Source organism: Physella acuta, unplaced genomic scaffold, assembly GCF_028476545.2.
Source record: "Physella acuta isolate Inbredline_101_S28 unplaced genomic scaffold, ASM2847654v3 ptg000373l, whole genome shotgun sequence".
NCBI lineage: Eukaryota > Metazoa > Mollusca > Gastropoda > Physidae > Physella > Physella acuta.
In genome coordinates, this window is record NW_026731892.1 from 487,274 (window position 1) to 503,978 (window position 16,705).

The following is a 16,705-nucleotide window of genomic DNA, read 5'->3' on the forward strand; positions in this document are numbered from 1 at the left end:
TAGGTCATGTATCATACCAAAGCCAGACAGAACCAGTAGTAATAGTGACATCCAGTGTTCATCTAATTTTATTTGTAATTTTGTTATAAATCGTTCACATCTTGAGCCAAGTTCTGGCTGATCAACTTAATTCTCTCTAACTTAAAAATGAGTTTAATTTTTTGATTCAAGTTGAGTCAGGTAACTTTATCAAAAGAACCCATCTGTCTTACGTGATTTGCTGCCACCAGTGACATAATTGAAGCCACAAAAGCTTTTTAAACTTAAATTTATTTTGAGAATCATTGATTTGTAGCACAGGTGCACAAAATAATTTAAAGACATTCAAGTTGTACATTCCATATGAAAATTTTAAACAAATTTTACACTAACAACTTTATTCAGTTTTTATCACAGTAGGTTTAGATTAATTCAAAACATCAATCTAAATATTTCATGTACTCTCTAAACACCAATCAATATTTTAACAAAAAAGTATTGACAAAATATAAAAAGAGAATTTTATGAATATAAATTCAAACAAATCAAACTAAGATCTAACATTGAACATACAAAATAAAATAAAAAGTGGTTTTTAAAACACTGAAATTTCCAAGCAACTTTGTTTACAAAATTTAGCTGTTGTGCTTAACCATCTTCAACTATTCACCTGCACAACACATAAACCTTTATTTAAATGGCATTATACCAGCAATATTGATGACAGAAAAACATGGTGATTTCTATCAAGTTCTCATCATAAATATCAATTTATTAAAATAAAATGTGTAACATAATTGACTTATTCAGGTACTGTAGCCATGATGGTTGAATGTTAAAAGGTTTGATGAGCTGCTGGTAGAGGATTGAAGTCAAATTTTGTTATGGTCACATCACACACCTGATTATCAGCTACACAACAATAACACTTTCACTTGGTGGCATGCTGACAACCCCAGTTATGAGAGGAACAGACTTTCCATTTTTAAGTACATAAACCTGGAGAATAGAATTTAATAAAATCATTTTACACCTAGCTGGTCGGCTAAATTAATTTTTACCTCAACCTACCTTTCTAGGCAAACAATAATAGCTATGTCACCACAACAGTACAAAGTGAGGGGGTCACAAAGTTTTTAACCTTTATAAACTCACCTTTACACTGTCTGTGATTCCTTTGTCATTAAGACATTCCACAAATGTTTCAAAATCATAGGTTAATCCTGGTACCAACATGGGGACCTGTATTGGTAAAAGAAAAAAATTCACTCTGACCAACATTTCTGACAGAGAATAAAATGTAATGTTATTATTTAGATTTCTACAAACCTGAATTAATTTTTTATGAAAATTGTACAAGGAGTCATCATAATCAAATGAAATGAGAAGATTGGATGAAGCTTGCGACAGCGACGTGTTCTGCAACTTAACAGTGAACTTAAAGGTTGGGCCAATACCCTGAACCTGAAATAAATTTTTTTCAATATTAAACTGAGATCACTAGGATTACAACTGTATTGTTAATCATACATTTTTAGTGCTACATTTTGTTTCAATTTTATGAAAACTGCATAAAACAATAACTAAACAAAGAATACATATATAAATCAGATGATGTCCAAAACTAACATTAGCTGTGAGCTTGAGCGGCTCCATGGGGTCAGAAGAAATGGGATTCATGCTGCTGTCTAGCACTTTGACATACTCTCTCATTACTTTTAAGCGCAGCAAAGAAAGATCTCGCTGAAATGTTCTGTGCATGGCTGTATTTGAATAAATAACAGCTAATTAAGTTACAGGTATTCTCATCAGTATAACAAACAAATTAAGTTAGTTTTACACAAATATTTATTACTTTGATTAGTATTCACAAAAAGTAATAGCAAACTTAATATTACCAATGCCATTCTCTCTTTCTCTCTGGGTTTGATCCACAAACAGCTTGGTTTTCTTGGGAACATTTAACTTGATGTTCTGTGCAATAGGTGGACCAGCCGTCAAATCTTTTTCTTCAAATTTTGCTGTTCTTTTTAATATTTTGACATACAAGCCTCCACCTAAATTAAGAAATATTAATTTAGAAGTAAAAAGTAATATAATAATAAAAAGAGATATTGCAACTAATTTAGAAACTGAAACTTTGCATAGCTTTCGACAGTAAATTTAAGGGGGTAGGCTCCAGAAAAAACAAACTTCTTAATTAAAAGCTTTTATTGATTCATTTGTGTATATCTAAGTTAGGGTACTTGTAGGGAAATATTTCCATGCATCAGGGACTCTTTTGAAAATATGGTTGCCATGGCAACGGCGGCCATCTTGAAAAAAACATCCTTTTCTGGAGTTCTAAAATTTCATAAACTAACATAAATATCGGCTATATAACCATTGATCCTTCTTGTACTAACGCTAATAGAGTCAGCTGGCTAGTTTTTGTAACAGAAATCACTCTAGAAATATATTTTTTTTAATTTTCAAAATTTGGTGTGACGAAAATCCAATGAAAATAATGCTAAATTCAATGGAATTTCACCAAAATATTTTTTGAAAATTTGAAAAAAATATGTCTAGTTATTTTTCGGTTATAAAAATTAGCCAGCTGGCTCTATTGGTGTTAGTACAATAAAGATCAATGATTATATGGGCGATTTATATGTTACTTTAGGAAATTTTAGAACTCCACATCGGTAGTTTTTTCCAAGATGGCCGCCGTTTCCATGGCAACCATATTTTCAGAAGAGTCCCTGGTACATCTAAATATTTTTCCTTAAGTACCCTAACTTATACATACATAAATAAATGTAAAAGGCTTTTTAATTAAAAAGTTTTTTTCCCTGTTTTTTTCGGGAGCCTATCCCCTTAACTAGATTTACATCCAAACAGTATTTTAATTAAAGATGTTTTTTGATCTACAAATACTTAACTAAAACCTAAGCAAGCAATAGTTATACTCACGTTTAGCCGACATTATTAATGTTCCATCTTCCCTTCCAAATCTTCCAAAACGCATTCCTGTAACTACATCATCCATTTTCAAAATATCAACGAGGTATTTCTCCTTATAAATATGAACTTCTTGATTGCTAAGTGCAACTAAAACAGCAGTAAAACTTCTAGCTTTGAAGTCCATTGCTTCAATTGTAGTTATGCTGGCTGGCAAACGAACTGTCCATAGTTTTTTACCCTAAAAGTATTTTTTAAAATTAAAGAGTAAATAGAATTTTTAGCCCAAGGGTCTAGAGGGAAGCTTCAATTACCCAATAATTTAAAAATGAACTCATTTTAAAGGACTAGAGCATTCTGTTATTTTTTTTAAGGTATTTTATTCAATGATTGCACGAATATCCATGAATTTTTATCTCCAACCATTATTTTTTACAAATTTAAATTGTTTAAGACATCAATTAAGGATCAAGAGATCATATGAGCTCCAAGACTGGTACTTAAAGCTTAAATAAAAGTTTAGTGATGATAAAATTAAAAATATCTGTTCTTATACAATGAAATAGTCAACATACCTTTGACGTGAAGCAGTGTAAAGTCTCATCCATACAACCTACATAAATGTTTTTCCCAATCCTCTCCATCCCCACTGGTTGTGAGTTCAGTTCAATCAGGTTCCTGCTCACATCTGTGTTTCCTCTATTCAACATACAGTTGACAATGAAGATAGTGAAAAACAGGTTTTTATTTTTAAAATATTTAAAACTAATATGACAAAAGATCATTATTTTATTGTTCTTAAACTTCATTTCTTAATTAATAATTTGAAAGAGCTAGAAATAGGATTACCTTTTAACAGTATAAACACAACCATTCCTACATGAAACAACAATTCGGTAATCTACATCAAAGAGGCCATTGACACTTAAAAATACTGGAACACTTGGTAAATTTATCTGAGATAAATTGTAAAAAAAAGATGATGGATCTGTAAAAAATTATGCTGCATTACAAGCTACTACAAAAAGTTAAATTAGAAAAAGTTTATGACCATTTTAATTACTTTTTTAAAATGTGAAATTTCAAAAATTATTATCTCCATCTGAAATTCCTTTTCTTAAAATATCCCCATTAGACTATTTATTTATTACTAAAAATAAAAAAATATTTTTATGAGAATGTTAAAAATATTCATAAGCAATTAATTAACTGCAATGAAAAATAATCAGACTTACTGTAGCCAAAATAGAAAATGCTTCTGGATCTAATATGTAAATTGATTTACTCTCTGTTCCAAGCACCAAACAGCTAATTGCATCATCATCTGCTAATGACTTTTTCATAGTAGCAAGGCATGTCAGCACAGTCTAGAAATCATTAGAATCATACTAAAACCAAGACAGCTCATGTTAATCAAATACTAAGAAATACAGTATTAATAAAAACAAATAAACAGAAATGTGATTTCTGTAAGAAAATGATGATTTAAATATAGATAGCTAAAAGTCAGTGTGGTTGGACTGTGAAGTGCATGACAGCTAACCAAATAGTCTGAGGTGAGGGAAAGGAGGGTGGCTATCCCTTCAACTTCAAATGCAGTGGTCAGAAAAAAAGAAAGGAGGACCTCTAATTCATCTGCTCTATGAACTATCTGGCCTGAAAGCTTTCTTTACTTTTTTAAAAAGAGTACTTTACTTTTTAAAAAAAATTAATAACTTGTCAATAAATGTATCATACAAACTTAATAGCTTAACCTGAATACATTAATAATTTTATAAACTACATCAACATGTTGCAAACTTGTCTTAAAACTTAACATATAGATCTAGCATCAAATATAAAAACACACCTGCTTCTTTAAGGGTGTATTTTTGTGAAGGTTGACAAAATCATAAACATTATTGATATCCAACTGCAGTAGTTTCAATGATCTGACAGTCAATGAGCCTCCATCTTGTCTAGATAATGTAAACAATAAAAATAACATGGTGTTAAAAAACCTCATTGATAAAAAGCTAATTTAAAGAAGTGCAGAGTCTCACCTCAAAGTTTCAAGAATTTCTCGCATTTGATGAATATTAACTTGGTCCTGTTTAATGACAAAAAAGAGGATAGATCTAGATATTTTTAAAAATTATTTTTGTGCTAATAACCAACTTCATTTTTAAAATAATTTAGATCAAAGCATCAATGCAGGTAAATGATAAGAGCTTGGTTGAAAATTGTAAGTTATACCTCTTTTGCTTGATTCCACAAATCTTCTTCAACTGGATGAATTTCAAGTGGAGGAAGAGTAAACTTAAAATATGGGCGTAGATTCTTGTACACATAAATATATGGACCAGAGGCAACAGCAATAGCTAAAGAGAAATTTAAGAAAAACAATAATTTAATAGAATGGCAAAAGCTTTTCATTTAATTTTAATTAAGCTGATTATTTGACTATTATTTTTCTTTAATAACATCAATTAATTAATAAAGTAATAGAGAAAAATTCTGAACACACCTGGAGTTCGTGGTGTTAGAGTATCCATATAGAAAGTGACAACTCCAGTAGGCAAATCAATTATTGTATGCTCACTCATTAATGTTGTGTCTGAAAACAAATATCAATATTTAAATCAATTATTTCTGTCATCAATAAAAGTTACTCCATGCTTCCAAAATTTAAAATAATATCTTCTAAAAAACTAATACTGTACAAAGGTATGTCGGTATACTTTATTTAGAGAATAATTTTACATTTCATAAGTCTCAAATTAATTTATAACGAGTTATTTAGAGTTTGCATTAAATTTACTGTATAATAATATATAAATTTTAAAGTAAGTTGTAATAATGATGTTTCATTTATAAAAGTTGTTAAACTAAAAATAAGATTTAGCCTACTTTTGTATACTTTAAGTTTCATGTCATAACTCCCAGTGCCCAAATCAGCAACAATAAGTTTCCAGTCTCCATCTGCATGAATGTCAGACAATGTGAGACATTGTGTAAAGGTGTACAGAGAAGCCACAGGGTCATGATAGGCATCCAACCATTTATCACTACTTCCTGACCTGAGAAAATGTAGAGAATACCAATTCAGTATGGTTACACTTATGATAATAGAAACTAATTTTAAATATCGTAACCATATATTTGAAGTTTTAAATAAGCAAAACTTTGTAAAAGATTAAACATTTAAATGCCCATCGAAAATTACATTTAAATAGGCTGCTTTTGTTTTCTGTTCCTGAAAAAAGTTTTTAATTGGATCATTAATTAATCTAATATTGTCAGACAAGTAGATATGGCAGTAGATGGTTTCTTACAATTTTTTGAGATATAACCTATTTTTATGAGTTCTGTGTTTGAATGAGGGCCACATTTTTTCTGCGGGTGAACTGATTGCCCATTCTATAAAATATCTGGAATCACATGTTATATAAAGTTACGCTTGTTTTTCATTATATCTGGTGCGATTTTGCTTTGCTGAAGTGAGCTTTTTTGGGATTTACTATGGCCAAAAATTGAATGAGCTTAACACCTGGTTAAACAGACCTGATTTTTGGTCTGTGACGTGAAGCTTGCCTAAATAGCAGAATAGTGAGAAAAATATAGGTAATTTTGAGACTAGTGTAATGGAACCGAGTATATTAAAGAAAGCTGGTTATCACCATAGAAAACTCCATAGTGTAGTTAAATCTAATTGTGAATATTCTTCATTTTATTCTTAGTGTTGTGTATGGTGATTGGTTATTCTAAATGTAATGTATTAGATTTTCTAATAATAATATCTAAAATTTACTTAATTTTCAATTTCAACATGATCACTGAATGATAGACATCCATCTTTTTTTAAGTGGACACATTACATGTAGCAACATTAGACTTGTTTTTGTTGTTTAGATTTTTTACTCAAATCCAGTAGAGCATGAAGAAAGACATGAATTGAATATATAGATAATAGTAAGTAGGCCTATATTAAGTATATATATTACACACTACAACTACAATCAATTTAGTTAAAAAAAATCTAGTAAATTTTATGTGATGAAATTATGAACGAAGTGACTACTTGGAAGAAGATTTTTTCTCCCCAACGTCTCCACTTAGTCGGCAAAAGATAGCTCTGCGCATGCGCAGTGACCTATGGCTAGGGATAGAATTAGGGTTAGGGTTAGGGCTAAGGTTAGGATTAGGGTTAGGATTAGGGTTTGTGTTAGAGTTCTGCCGTTGTAAACACACGCATGCGCAGTACCATTGAAAACATCGCCGCAATGGCAAGTCGTAGTTTCTCTCCATTGTGCATGCATATCTTTTTCCGGCTAGCATCGGCCAATTATGAATGAATGAAAATGATGAATTAATTTAATTCACTGGATTGGAATGCCTTGCTTGCTTGTTATTGAACTTGCATGATATGAATTTTTTACAAATCACAATTTTTTCTAGAATTATTATTTAATTATTAATAATTATTTACAATAGGGCCTAATACTTTAACTTTTAACTAACTCTTACTAGTCTTCTTTCGATCTAGAATCTAGATTCTAGTCATCTAGATCTAGATGAAAACTGTAAGATAATTGTGGTATTTCAGATTTTTGACAAAATTACTAGATCTAGATCTAGTCTGTATATTGTTCTTACATTTTATGAGAGTGTTGGGTAAATAGATGGCAATGTTATTGATTTTTTAAATTTTTGTCCCTTTTAAGAGAAAATAATTTCACTCTTGGTTGCCGACGAAAACATTCGCCATCGCTTTTTAAATTCTAATTTTGAAAATCACAGCTCAAAACAAAACAAAGCAAAAGATTTTAAATTAATGGATTTAAAAAAACAACCAAGATTCTAATATTTATTTTTAAATTTATTATTATTATTTTACGAAATTAATCTGTTTGATTTTCAAACAGCAAAATATCATTTTATAATAAAGTTAAGATACATACAAGTTTTGTTTTGGGCAAAAATGAACGTCGTATTTTAATATTTACAAATGGCGCCGATTTAAAAATGTAAATAGTAAACAAACACCTAAGCTTTTAACTTAGGTTAAAGTTTAAATAGTTAAAAGTAGACTAAGAAGATATTAAGAAGCACAGTATAAGTATATAGATAGATAGCAATAAGGTAACTGTCTAAATTTAAATAATGGAGGCGAGCGAGTTGACGAGATTCCTTCTATAATGTAAAAAAATGTTGTTGACATGGAGTAAAAACGTGCTTTTACTTTTTAGATTTAGACCGTAAAAAAAATAAAAAATAAAAACTTAAGCCTAAAATTAATTTAGAAATTTTATATTTTTAGAATAAATGCTATAAAAGTTGCAAATCCAGAGAACTTGAAAATAATTTGTTGAGTTTAAGGCTACATTTCTATTTATTTTTATCAAGCCTAAGTTATAACCGGATGTTTCACTTTCGTAAGACAAATATTGATTGGCTGTACAGTAACTTAGTGATCGATAACTATTTGTTTACAAAACTTTGCAGATCAAGTTTTTAAATTACAATGCAAATTTAAAACCCCATGACCTAGTTTTCTATTTTTAGCTTACAATGTGTACAATAAAATCAATGGCGGCCTATCCAATAGCAGGATGCCATTGTTTATGTCGCCATTACACGTGAAAACCAAATTGTTTTTGCTTTTTTTTAAAATTTTATTTAGTTACCGAAAATATTAAAAACATCAAATACGTCCAATCTTTAGTAAAGTCCAAAAATAACCAGAAAGACAGGATTTTATAACCATATTAATTGTAACTACGCCGTGCAAGATTTTTAAATTAATTTATGCACCTCTCAAATACCTTTGAGACTTTTCTCGCTCGTGTCCATTAGAAACGAACTTGTCATAGCTACCCCTTCTTTTTTACTCTAGTCATTTTTTACTCTACTCACTACTGAGTACTCAGTACTCAGTAATATTAATATACTAAAATTTGTACTAACTAGTACTAGATAGTAGATCTAGTATTAATTAATTAATGATTAAGATTTCCATGCTATGATAAAGTAAAAACTCAAAATAGCAACAAGGAGAGGGGGTTAAGTCAAGTTTGTATTAGGCCGTTCAATTCACAGCTTCCGGGTTTATTTTGATGCTATCTCATTGCCCATGCACTTACTTAAATCTGCTACCAGTTTCGCTTTCACTATGCGGAAGAGGGATAAAACTAATGATTATGAAGCCATCAACAATTTTAGAAATCGGAACTATCCGTTTCCATTTAGGTCTGTTATTTAAGAATTGTCAAGTGTACTTTTGACCTACTTTATTTTTTTGTCTTGAAGCGGTGCCTTAGTGAAAGTAGCTCTAAGTATACTTGTCTTTCAGATCAAATAACTCTAAAATACAGCTAGTTCAATACCAAACCAGTCTACGTGAATACTAAACTTGAAAGCATTAGTTTTACACGCATTACAATTAACTGGTAATAATTTATTGTGTTTACGAGATGTGTTACGTGTAAATGATCACCATTCAATAATGGCATTTTATATAATCTTTTTGGTGTAAACGAAGCGCAGGAAAAAGTGTGCTGCCCCCCCCCCCCCCCCATATATAAAATGTTTACTAGTGTAAAATAAATAAATGATGAGCACTTGTTTTATTTTAATTATTCCTCCTCCCCCTGTATCAACAAAAGTTATTTTTGTAGATGTATATTTTTTTCTATATTCATACACAGGACTGACCACACAATTCGTTCATAAGCAGAGGTTACAGAAACAGGTGAACTCTTCTTCATCAGCTCTATTGACAGCCAGACCAGTAAGGGTAACGACTTTTTAGTGACATTATAGTTTTTATACTTATAGATTTCCCATGATACCATTGTTTATTGTTAAAAATATTTTAAATAGAATAATACATTTCCAAACCATTTTCAAACTTTAAAATAAAATGAAAATGTTAATGAATATGAAAGAAAAGTATGTTTTGAAATATATAATTCATATTTATTTCTAGGATTTTACCTATTTTAAGTTATTTATTGTCAAATCTGATTTCATTTACTAGATGGGTTTTGCCATTTTTATAAATAGTTGACAGACATGGGCCTTCTAAGAATATTCAGTCAGTTTTAAGGTCTTTCTAATTAGCTAAGTGTATCTAATTGCTTCACTTTTAATATTATTAACAAAGAACCATAACTCACACTGTTTCAACTAATATTCTTCCACCCTTATTAAAAAAGAAACCTTGATATTTAAAAAGTAGAAACTTTATTGTTTTACATTTTGGTTTATTAACAGATTGGAGTTTTTGTGAAAATCTTGACAGCTATTGGTAAAAACCATGTCCAATAGCACAGACTCTAGTTTAAAGGGTAAGCGCAAGAAAAAACTTCCTTCAAATGCCAATCCATTATTCACTCAGTGGCTTACAGAGTGGAAAAATGAAGCAGTAGAGAAAGGATGGAAGAGTGCACACACTTATTCAAAGGTATATTCTCGTTTTAAATAATTTGAAAATGTCACCCAAATGATAAAAAGAAAATGCCTACTCAACTACAACTACAAGTGAAAATTACATTTTAAATGCCTACTCAACTGCAAGTGAAAATTACAGTTTAAATAAATAAATCACAACAATTGATTAGATTGAATTAATCTTTATGCTTCCTCTTAACTTCGCAGGCATTGCAAACACTGAAAAAATTCCCGCTTCCTTTGGAATCTGGCAAAGACTGCAGGTTATTACAGAATTTTGGTAAGAGTTTGCATTCATTTTGTAAAATTTTAAAAACTTATTTGTCTTTTAAAATTGCAAAAAAATGGAATGCTACTAAAAATATTCTTTATATTTTTATCCTTTTAGGTGAAAAAATTTGCAAAATGTTAGATGAGAAATTGATTGAATACAAACGACAAGGTAGTTTTTGGTTATTATATTAAATTTCACAACTTGACTATAATCACTCAGTCAATATAACAGAATGTATTTTTATTTGATATTTGAAAATGACAGGCATTTCGGGCACGGTTCCCAATTCTTCAGCTGCAGTAACACATTTTACTGATGTAGATGAAGAGATACAACCACAAAATAATCTAGTAACAAGAAAAAAGATTATATTGCCCTCAAGTAAAGAAGGCAGGCTTTCGGTAGTTAATAAACCACAAGAAGTCATCAGCACCAAGTTTCAAGGTCCAAACATTATATCAAAAGTCTATGCACATAGTCTTCATCAAATTAGTGACAATTCTGACAGTGAAGCTGAAATTTCCCCTCCACCCAAAAAGGTAATATTAAATTTGTAAAAAGAACAAAAAGAACTTTTACTTCTTTAACCATCCAAATAATAATGTTTAAATTTAATTCAAATATCTTAACTATTTTTTTAAGAAACCTGCAAGATCTAAAGGAAAAGATTATGTACCAGCTTTTAGGTCTGGGGCGTATGCCTTAATTCTAACACTTTACAAGTATATGCAGGTTTGCCAAAATTTTACTTGTATTTTTTTTATATCATAGTGCTTTTAAAATTGTTGTGTTAAGTTAACAATCTTTTTATCTTTCATGTATAGTTAAATTTCCAGTATGAATACAAATAGATTACTGCAAGATTAAGCTATGATATAAATCCTGAATTATTTATTTTTAAAGGATCCTGAGTTCAAAGGTTATCTAACAAAGTCTGAGCTGTCACATGCAGCCCAACCACTGGCAGACAAGTCGTTTACAAAAGTGAGAAAATCTTGGTTTGTCACTATAGCTACTCTGTAAAACAGCATAAATTGTAGTATCTCCTTTCCAACTATCGAAATAAATAAAAAACATATAGTTAAGCAAACTGAGTTTTGAGACAAGAAGTGTAGTAGAAACTACACATAAGATTTTGTTAATGAGTAACCTTAATTTTGAATGAATGAGTAACAGTGGTAATTTTATAGGTGGAATACGTTTTTTTCTTTTTTTTGAATTTCAGCCAGATCCTGACAATAGATATACAGCTTGGTCATCTATGGGTACATTAATAAAGAAGGGATACATCATCAAATCTAACAGTCCTGCTAGGTTTATAAGAGTTATTTTTCTACTCTGATATCAATGAATCTGTTTCTGTCTATTATGTGCATGTATCATTCCCAAACTTTTAATTCTCATTTTTAATAGTTATTTTTAAAATAAAAGCAATCAAAATGTTAACATTTCCATAATTTATTTTTCAAATGTTCTCAAATTTTTTAAGATATTCCCTCACGGATGCTGGACATGCTCTTGGAGAAAAGCTAGACAGGGCAGAGAATGGAGAGATAGCAGAGACAAATGGTTCTAAAAATGTATCTGGTGACCAGAGGTTCTGCTCAGAGATTATTCAAGTTTCAAGATCTTCAGAAATTTTAAATTCAGGACCTGAGAACTCAGAACCAATACACAATACAGAAGCATTCAGTGTAAACAACGGGTATGGTAGTGAAGACGATGAAGAATTTAAAAGAGCAATATCTGAAAGCTTATTATCATATTCTCTTGAACTCTCACTAAATTCTGGCACCAGTACATCAGTTATGAGAAAAAACGGCAGTGATCTTGATCACCCATTTGCATCAAATAAAGTAGAAGGTGTTGTGGGTGGCCAGATAAATCACGATGACGTTTTTATAATAAGTGATGATGAAAATGATTTAGTTCCCAATGATGTTCCCATTACCAGTGTAGGCTGTGTAACGCCAGTCAAAGCTCATCAGAGAGTGCATGCCTTGTCTCCTTCACCTCCGGTCTACAGGACTTCGGCATTACAACCATCAATAGACACAAAGCTGACCATTACAGCAAACCAGCAGCAACATACAAATGGCAAGCTTCTTCTAAATGGCAATCACATAGATGAGATAGAAGTGTTCAGTGATTCTGATGATGTCATACCCAAACAAAGGGAGTGCATCAGTACTGACTTTGATGATGAGCTACCTGATCTAGATTTGCCACTCTTTAAAAGACTTTTGCAAAAAGGCACCATACAGTCAAATTTACTGCGAGTTCATGAAATAGATGATAATGACAAGCAGTCTTCTAATAAACTAGCTAGCAGTTTAAATACTATAAAATCAACAGAAAACCAAATAAATAATAGTGAATTAAAAGTAAAGACTTCTAATCTTAAGGAACATTCAAAATGTGTTGAATCCAGTTACTCATGTTCTGTTACAAACAAACACTTGACCAGTAAAGAAACATCCATCAACTTGCTATGTGAGGCACATGTGAATCCTGTTTGTTCCAAAAAGGCAATCAGCAGTAACACTGTTCAGTTCAAATCTGAACCACAACCAAAGGATATCAGCAATAACATCGCCCAGTTGAAGTTTACCAGCGTTTCACAACACGCCAAACAGCCAGTAGTGGTGCAGACACATGTTTCATCAGATAAATGTTTCACTGAACTAAGGCCGCAGTTAACTCCAGAATTTTCTTTGTACCCTGGTACATTTGATATCATTTTGTGCTTGGATAATAGAGAATTTTATGGGAGGTAAGCTCACACTTGTAAAAACAGAGTAGATTTTATGATCAATGCAACAGTGACTTTTTATTAAATGAAGTCATGTTTTTAAATAAATCAAAATCATAAATATTGTCACTATTGCCATCCATCTCTTCCTTTTTCATGATTTTTATAATTTGAACTGTATACATTTTATTGTGAACAATTTTTTCTATACAGTCGCGTGAAGATTTGTAGCTTCACATTTGATGTTAATTCATCAAGAAAACATTCACTCTATTGGTGGAGATTATTATCTGAGTTCACCTTGTAATAAAAGTTTACAGGTCCATCAATATAACTTTAATGGCAAGAATTTAAGGTGGTCTACCAAAATTCAACCTTTTTGGTCTTGGTGAAAGTAAAAAAACATTACTTCTTATTAATATGGAGGATATTTAATGAATGAGAAGTAGAATCTAAAAATACATTATTGGAACTGAAGGCATTGATACAAAATGATATGCTCCCTAACATACTTTACACTGTTAAAAAAGAAATTTAATTTTAAAACATTAGTAGAGCTATTGTTTGAAAATATTTAACTATGTACTTAAAATTGTGCAGTAAAAGCAGCAGCAAAACACTTCTCCCTGACCTGATGAAAAGTGGTGTTCAGTGTGACTTGAGGCTACTTCATGTGGGAGATCTCCTGTGGATAGCTCGTGAGAGAGTTGGACCACAGATCAATGGGTATAGTGTTGGTTTTTTTTTCCAGATTTTATTTAAGTAGTTTATAGATTACTATAACAATCCATGACTCAAAATTAAATCAGAAATGTATCAATGGACTACAAATAAAATGGTTTTATCTTCTCCTAAATAATAAAAACATTTTAAACCTTTGAACTGGCTTCAAATAATTTACCATCAAACCCTTCCACAAGACCAAATAAAGAGGAATAACTCACTTTAATTCACTGTTAAATTCTCAATATTTAAAGACCAAATAAAGAGGAATAACTCACGTTAATTCATTGTTTAATTCTCAATATTTAAAAACAAAAAAATATGTTCAATACAACATTAAATCAAAGCAAAAAAATGTACATTCAAACATAAAGCCACACAAAAAGAGACAAAGATGGAAAACTGAAATAACATACTATTAGTAGAGTATTATATTAAAACCAACTTTTAGCAGGCAGTTTTGGATTAGTGTCTGACTTACTGCATTTCCCACTGCTACAAGATATCAAGCAAAAAAAAAACAACACCTGTGTCTTGTAGACAAATAAAGGTCACTTACTAGATGAAGAATAAACATTTATAATAAACTTTCAGGACTCAAGGTAGAGAGTTGGTGTTAAACTACATCATAGAGAGAAAACGTTTGGATGATCTAGTGAGCAGCATAACTGATGGCCGCTTGAAGGAGCAAAAGGTACTGGGATAGACGTTATGATGCCTGCATTCTAAAGAATGCAATATTTAAAAAAAAAAATTTGTGACATTTACACCTTTTTTTTAAAAATACTGCATTTAAACTAGAATTAATATATTTTTTTCAGTTTCGGTTAAAACATTGCGGACTTCAAGAAAAAATTATTCTTATAGAAGAATATGGATCAATTAAAAACTTTAGCATTTCAGAAGAAAGAATCAAACAATCAATATTTAATTCACAAGTGAGTAACTTGTTTAATAAATTCACGACTATGTTTATTTGTTTAATTAATTAAATGCTCATGTATTTTATAAATTTGATTATTACTTGCATGTTTTTTATCCACTAGGTGATAGATGGATTTAAAGTCAAGAACTGTGCTGGTTCACAAGAAGCTGTAACCTATTTAACCATCATGACACAATTTCTGAAGTTACACTTTAGTGTAAGTGATCACATTTTTATTTAGGTATAGCTTACAATTAAGAATTCATAAATGCATGTTAACAAGGACTAGCTGGAAGATCTAAAATTATAAGAAAAATATGAAACTCAATTTTCAGAACAAAACACTTCATGCTGTATCATTAGATGCACTCAAAACAATTGATGGGAAACAACTCATTAAGAACAAAGAGCATTATTTAATTCCCTTTAGTGTCTTCAATGAAGCATCAGTAAAGCATAAGGTAAAAGATAATTCTATTTGAAATGACATATAGAGCCTTAAAAATCTGCAAAATAATTTTACTGCCGTATGGAGAGTTGTTAGCTTAGAAATTCTATATTTTCTGCTTCTAAATAATCATTTTCTTTGTCCCATTATATTTGAATAAAATATTTTAGATGTGCAAAATTTCAGGATTTAACAGTGAAAGAAATGTTTGCAAAACAGCTTATACAAATTCCAGGCGTATCTGCTGATAGGGCTAGATCAATAACAAATATATACCCCACATTGTCTCTGTAAGTACTACAAAAACAACTTGATATTCTATTATATTGATTATGTACAAATAATAACACATTTATTTAACAATGATTTAAGGCACACTTTTACATTACCACAATAATTATTTTTGTAGTTTGCTTGAGGCCTATGAGAAGTGTGCGAGTGACAAGGATAAAGAAAAACTTCTCTCATGCATTAAGTGTGGAAAAACTCAAAGGTGGGGGCTTCAAAATATTAACCAAAGATGTTACTAGAACTTGAAGTAATGCAATTCTTTTGCAAATCTTATTTTACTTAAGTAAAACTAGAACTATTCAGTGCATATTTTCTCATTCTTGTATATGTTGTATTAAATAGTCTTGCTGTTGGTAATTTAAAAAGCTACTATTTTAAATTTGCTTCAAAGCTAAAATAAACCGTTACGCGTTTTATACCATGTTTTTCTTTTTTCCAGGAATCTAGGAACATGTATCAGTCGAGTTTTATATTTACTTTATACAGAAAAAAACTCTTTGTCTTAATGAAGAAACAACTTATGTTGGTAATTAACTTATTTACAATCATTATTTTCACTTTTTGCATAATGTTATGTTTGAACTGTTAATTTGGAAAAAAAATTTCATATTTTGAAATATTGTTTTAATAAATGATTTTATGTTTGAACTGTTTGAAAAAGATTGTATATTCTGATTCATTATTTCAGTAATTAAAAAATTACTTTTAAAGAGTGCTTTTGTTTATTACAGTAGTTAATAAATGTAAAACATAAATGTTAAATACTTCAACCATAAATTAACAAAGAAATCATCCCACTTATAACTTACTTATTACTGCCCCTTATTTTAGTTTTCTTATTCCCATTTTTCACTTTATTATTTTAGTTTAATTTATAAATTCATATTTTTTATTTTTGTCATTCTAATTCATTTAATCATTATATTTTTGCTTTTATATTCT

The 16,705-nt window shown here is 30.2% G+C and overlaps 2 protein-coding genes across 3 annotated transcripts; one reads left to right on the plus strand and one right to left on the minus strand.

Annotated features, from left to right (window-relative positions):
- Nucleotides 1–252: 252 nt before the first annotated feature.
- Nucleotides 253–7,672, minus strand: LOC131941817 (Bardet-Biedl syndrome 1 protein homolog). The gene is made up of 15 exons (XM_059301360.1): nt 7,555–7,672; nt 5,809–5,978; nt 5,426–5,515; nt 5,155–5,279; nt 4,962–5,008; nt 4,769–4,877; nt 4,155–4,286; nt 3,769–3,875; nt 3,495–3,618; nt 2,932–3,160; nt 1,878–2,036; nt 1,609–1,742; nt 1,309–1,443; nt 1,135–1,221; nt 253–978 (listed from the first exon to the last, which is right to left on the minus strand). Coding segments are annotated over exons 1-15 (1,737 nt in total). The 5' UTR covers nt 7,557–7,672; the 3' UTR covers nt 253–891.
- A 1,931-nt stretch (nt 7,673–9,603) lies between these two features.
- On the plus strand, nt 9,604–16,351 carry LOC131941761 (crossover junction endonuclease MUS81). Of its 2 annotated transcripts, none has more exons than XM_059301240.1 (17): nt 9,604–9,694; nt 10,174–10,363; nt 10,558–10,630; nt 10,739–10,792; nt 10,889–11,163; nt 11,267–11,356; nt 11,528–11,608; nt 11,850–11,938; nt 12,114–13,397; nt 13,977–14,102; nt 14,694–14,793; nt 14,921–15,037; nt 15,146–15,241; nt 15,360–15,485; nt 15,659–15,762; nt 15,882–15,965; nt 16,203–16,351. In XM_059301240.1, exons 2-17 carry the CDS (start codon nt 10,217–10,219, stop codon nt 16,267–16,269), a joined length of 2,913 nt encoding a protein of 970 aa, XP_059157223.1. In that variant the 5' UTR covers nt 9,604–9,694; nt 10,174–10,216; the 3' UTR covers nt 16,270–16,351. The 2 variants fall into 2 exon arrangements, with proteins under 2 accessions (XP_059157223.1, XP_059157222.1); XM_059301239.1 differs by having other exon boundaries at nt 9,612–9,688.
- Nucleotides 16,352–16,705: the final 354 nt, after the last annotated feature.

What these genes read in the sequence shown, in the direction of transcription:
- LOC131941817 (XM_059301360.1), bottom strand. An exon ending in TCTAACACCACGAACTCCAG is followed by an intron (nt 5,280 to 5,425) that starts GTGTGTTCAGAA and finishes ATTTCTCTTTAG; the next exon opens with CTATTGCTGTTGCCTCTGGT. An exon ending in CGCTCAAGCTCACAGCTAAT is followed by an intron (nt 1,444 to 1,608) that starts GTTAGTTTTGGA and finishes AATTTATTTCAG; the next exon opens with GTTCAGGGTATTGGCCCAAC.
- LOC131941761 (XM_059301240.1), top strand. Translation starts at nt 10,217, where the DNA reads ATGTCCAATAGCACAGACTCTAGTTTAAAGGGTAAGCGCAAGAAAAAA. An exon ending in GCCGCTTGAAGGAGCAAAAG is followed by an intron (nt 14,794 to 14,920) that starts GTACTGGGATAG and finishes TATTTTTTTCAG; the next exon opens with TTTCGGTTAAAACATTGCGG. An exon ending in AAGTGTGGAAAAACTCAAAG is followed by an intron (nt 15,966 to 16,202) that starts GTGGGGGCTTCA and finishes TCTTTTTTCCAG; the next exon opens with GAATCTAGGAACATGTATCA.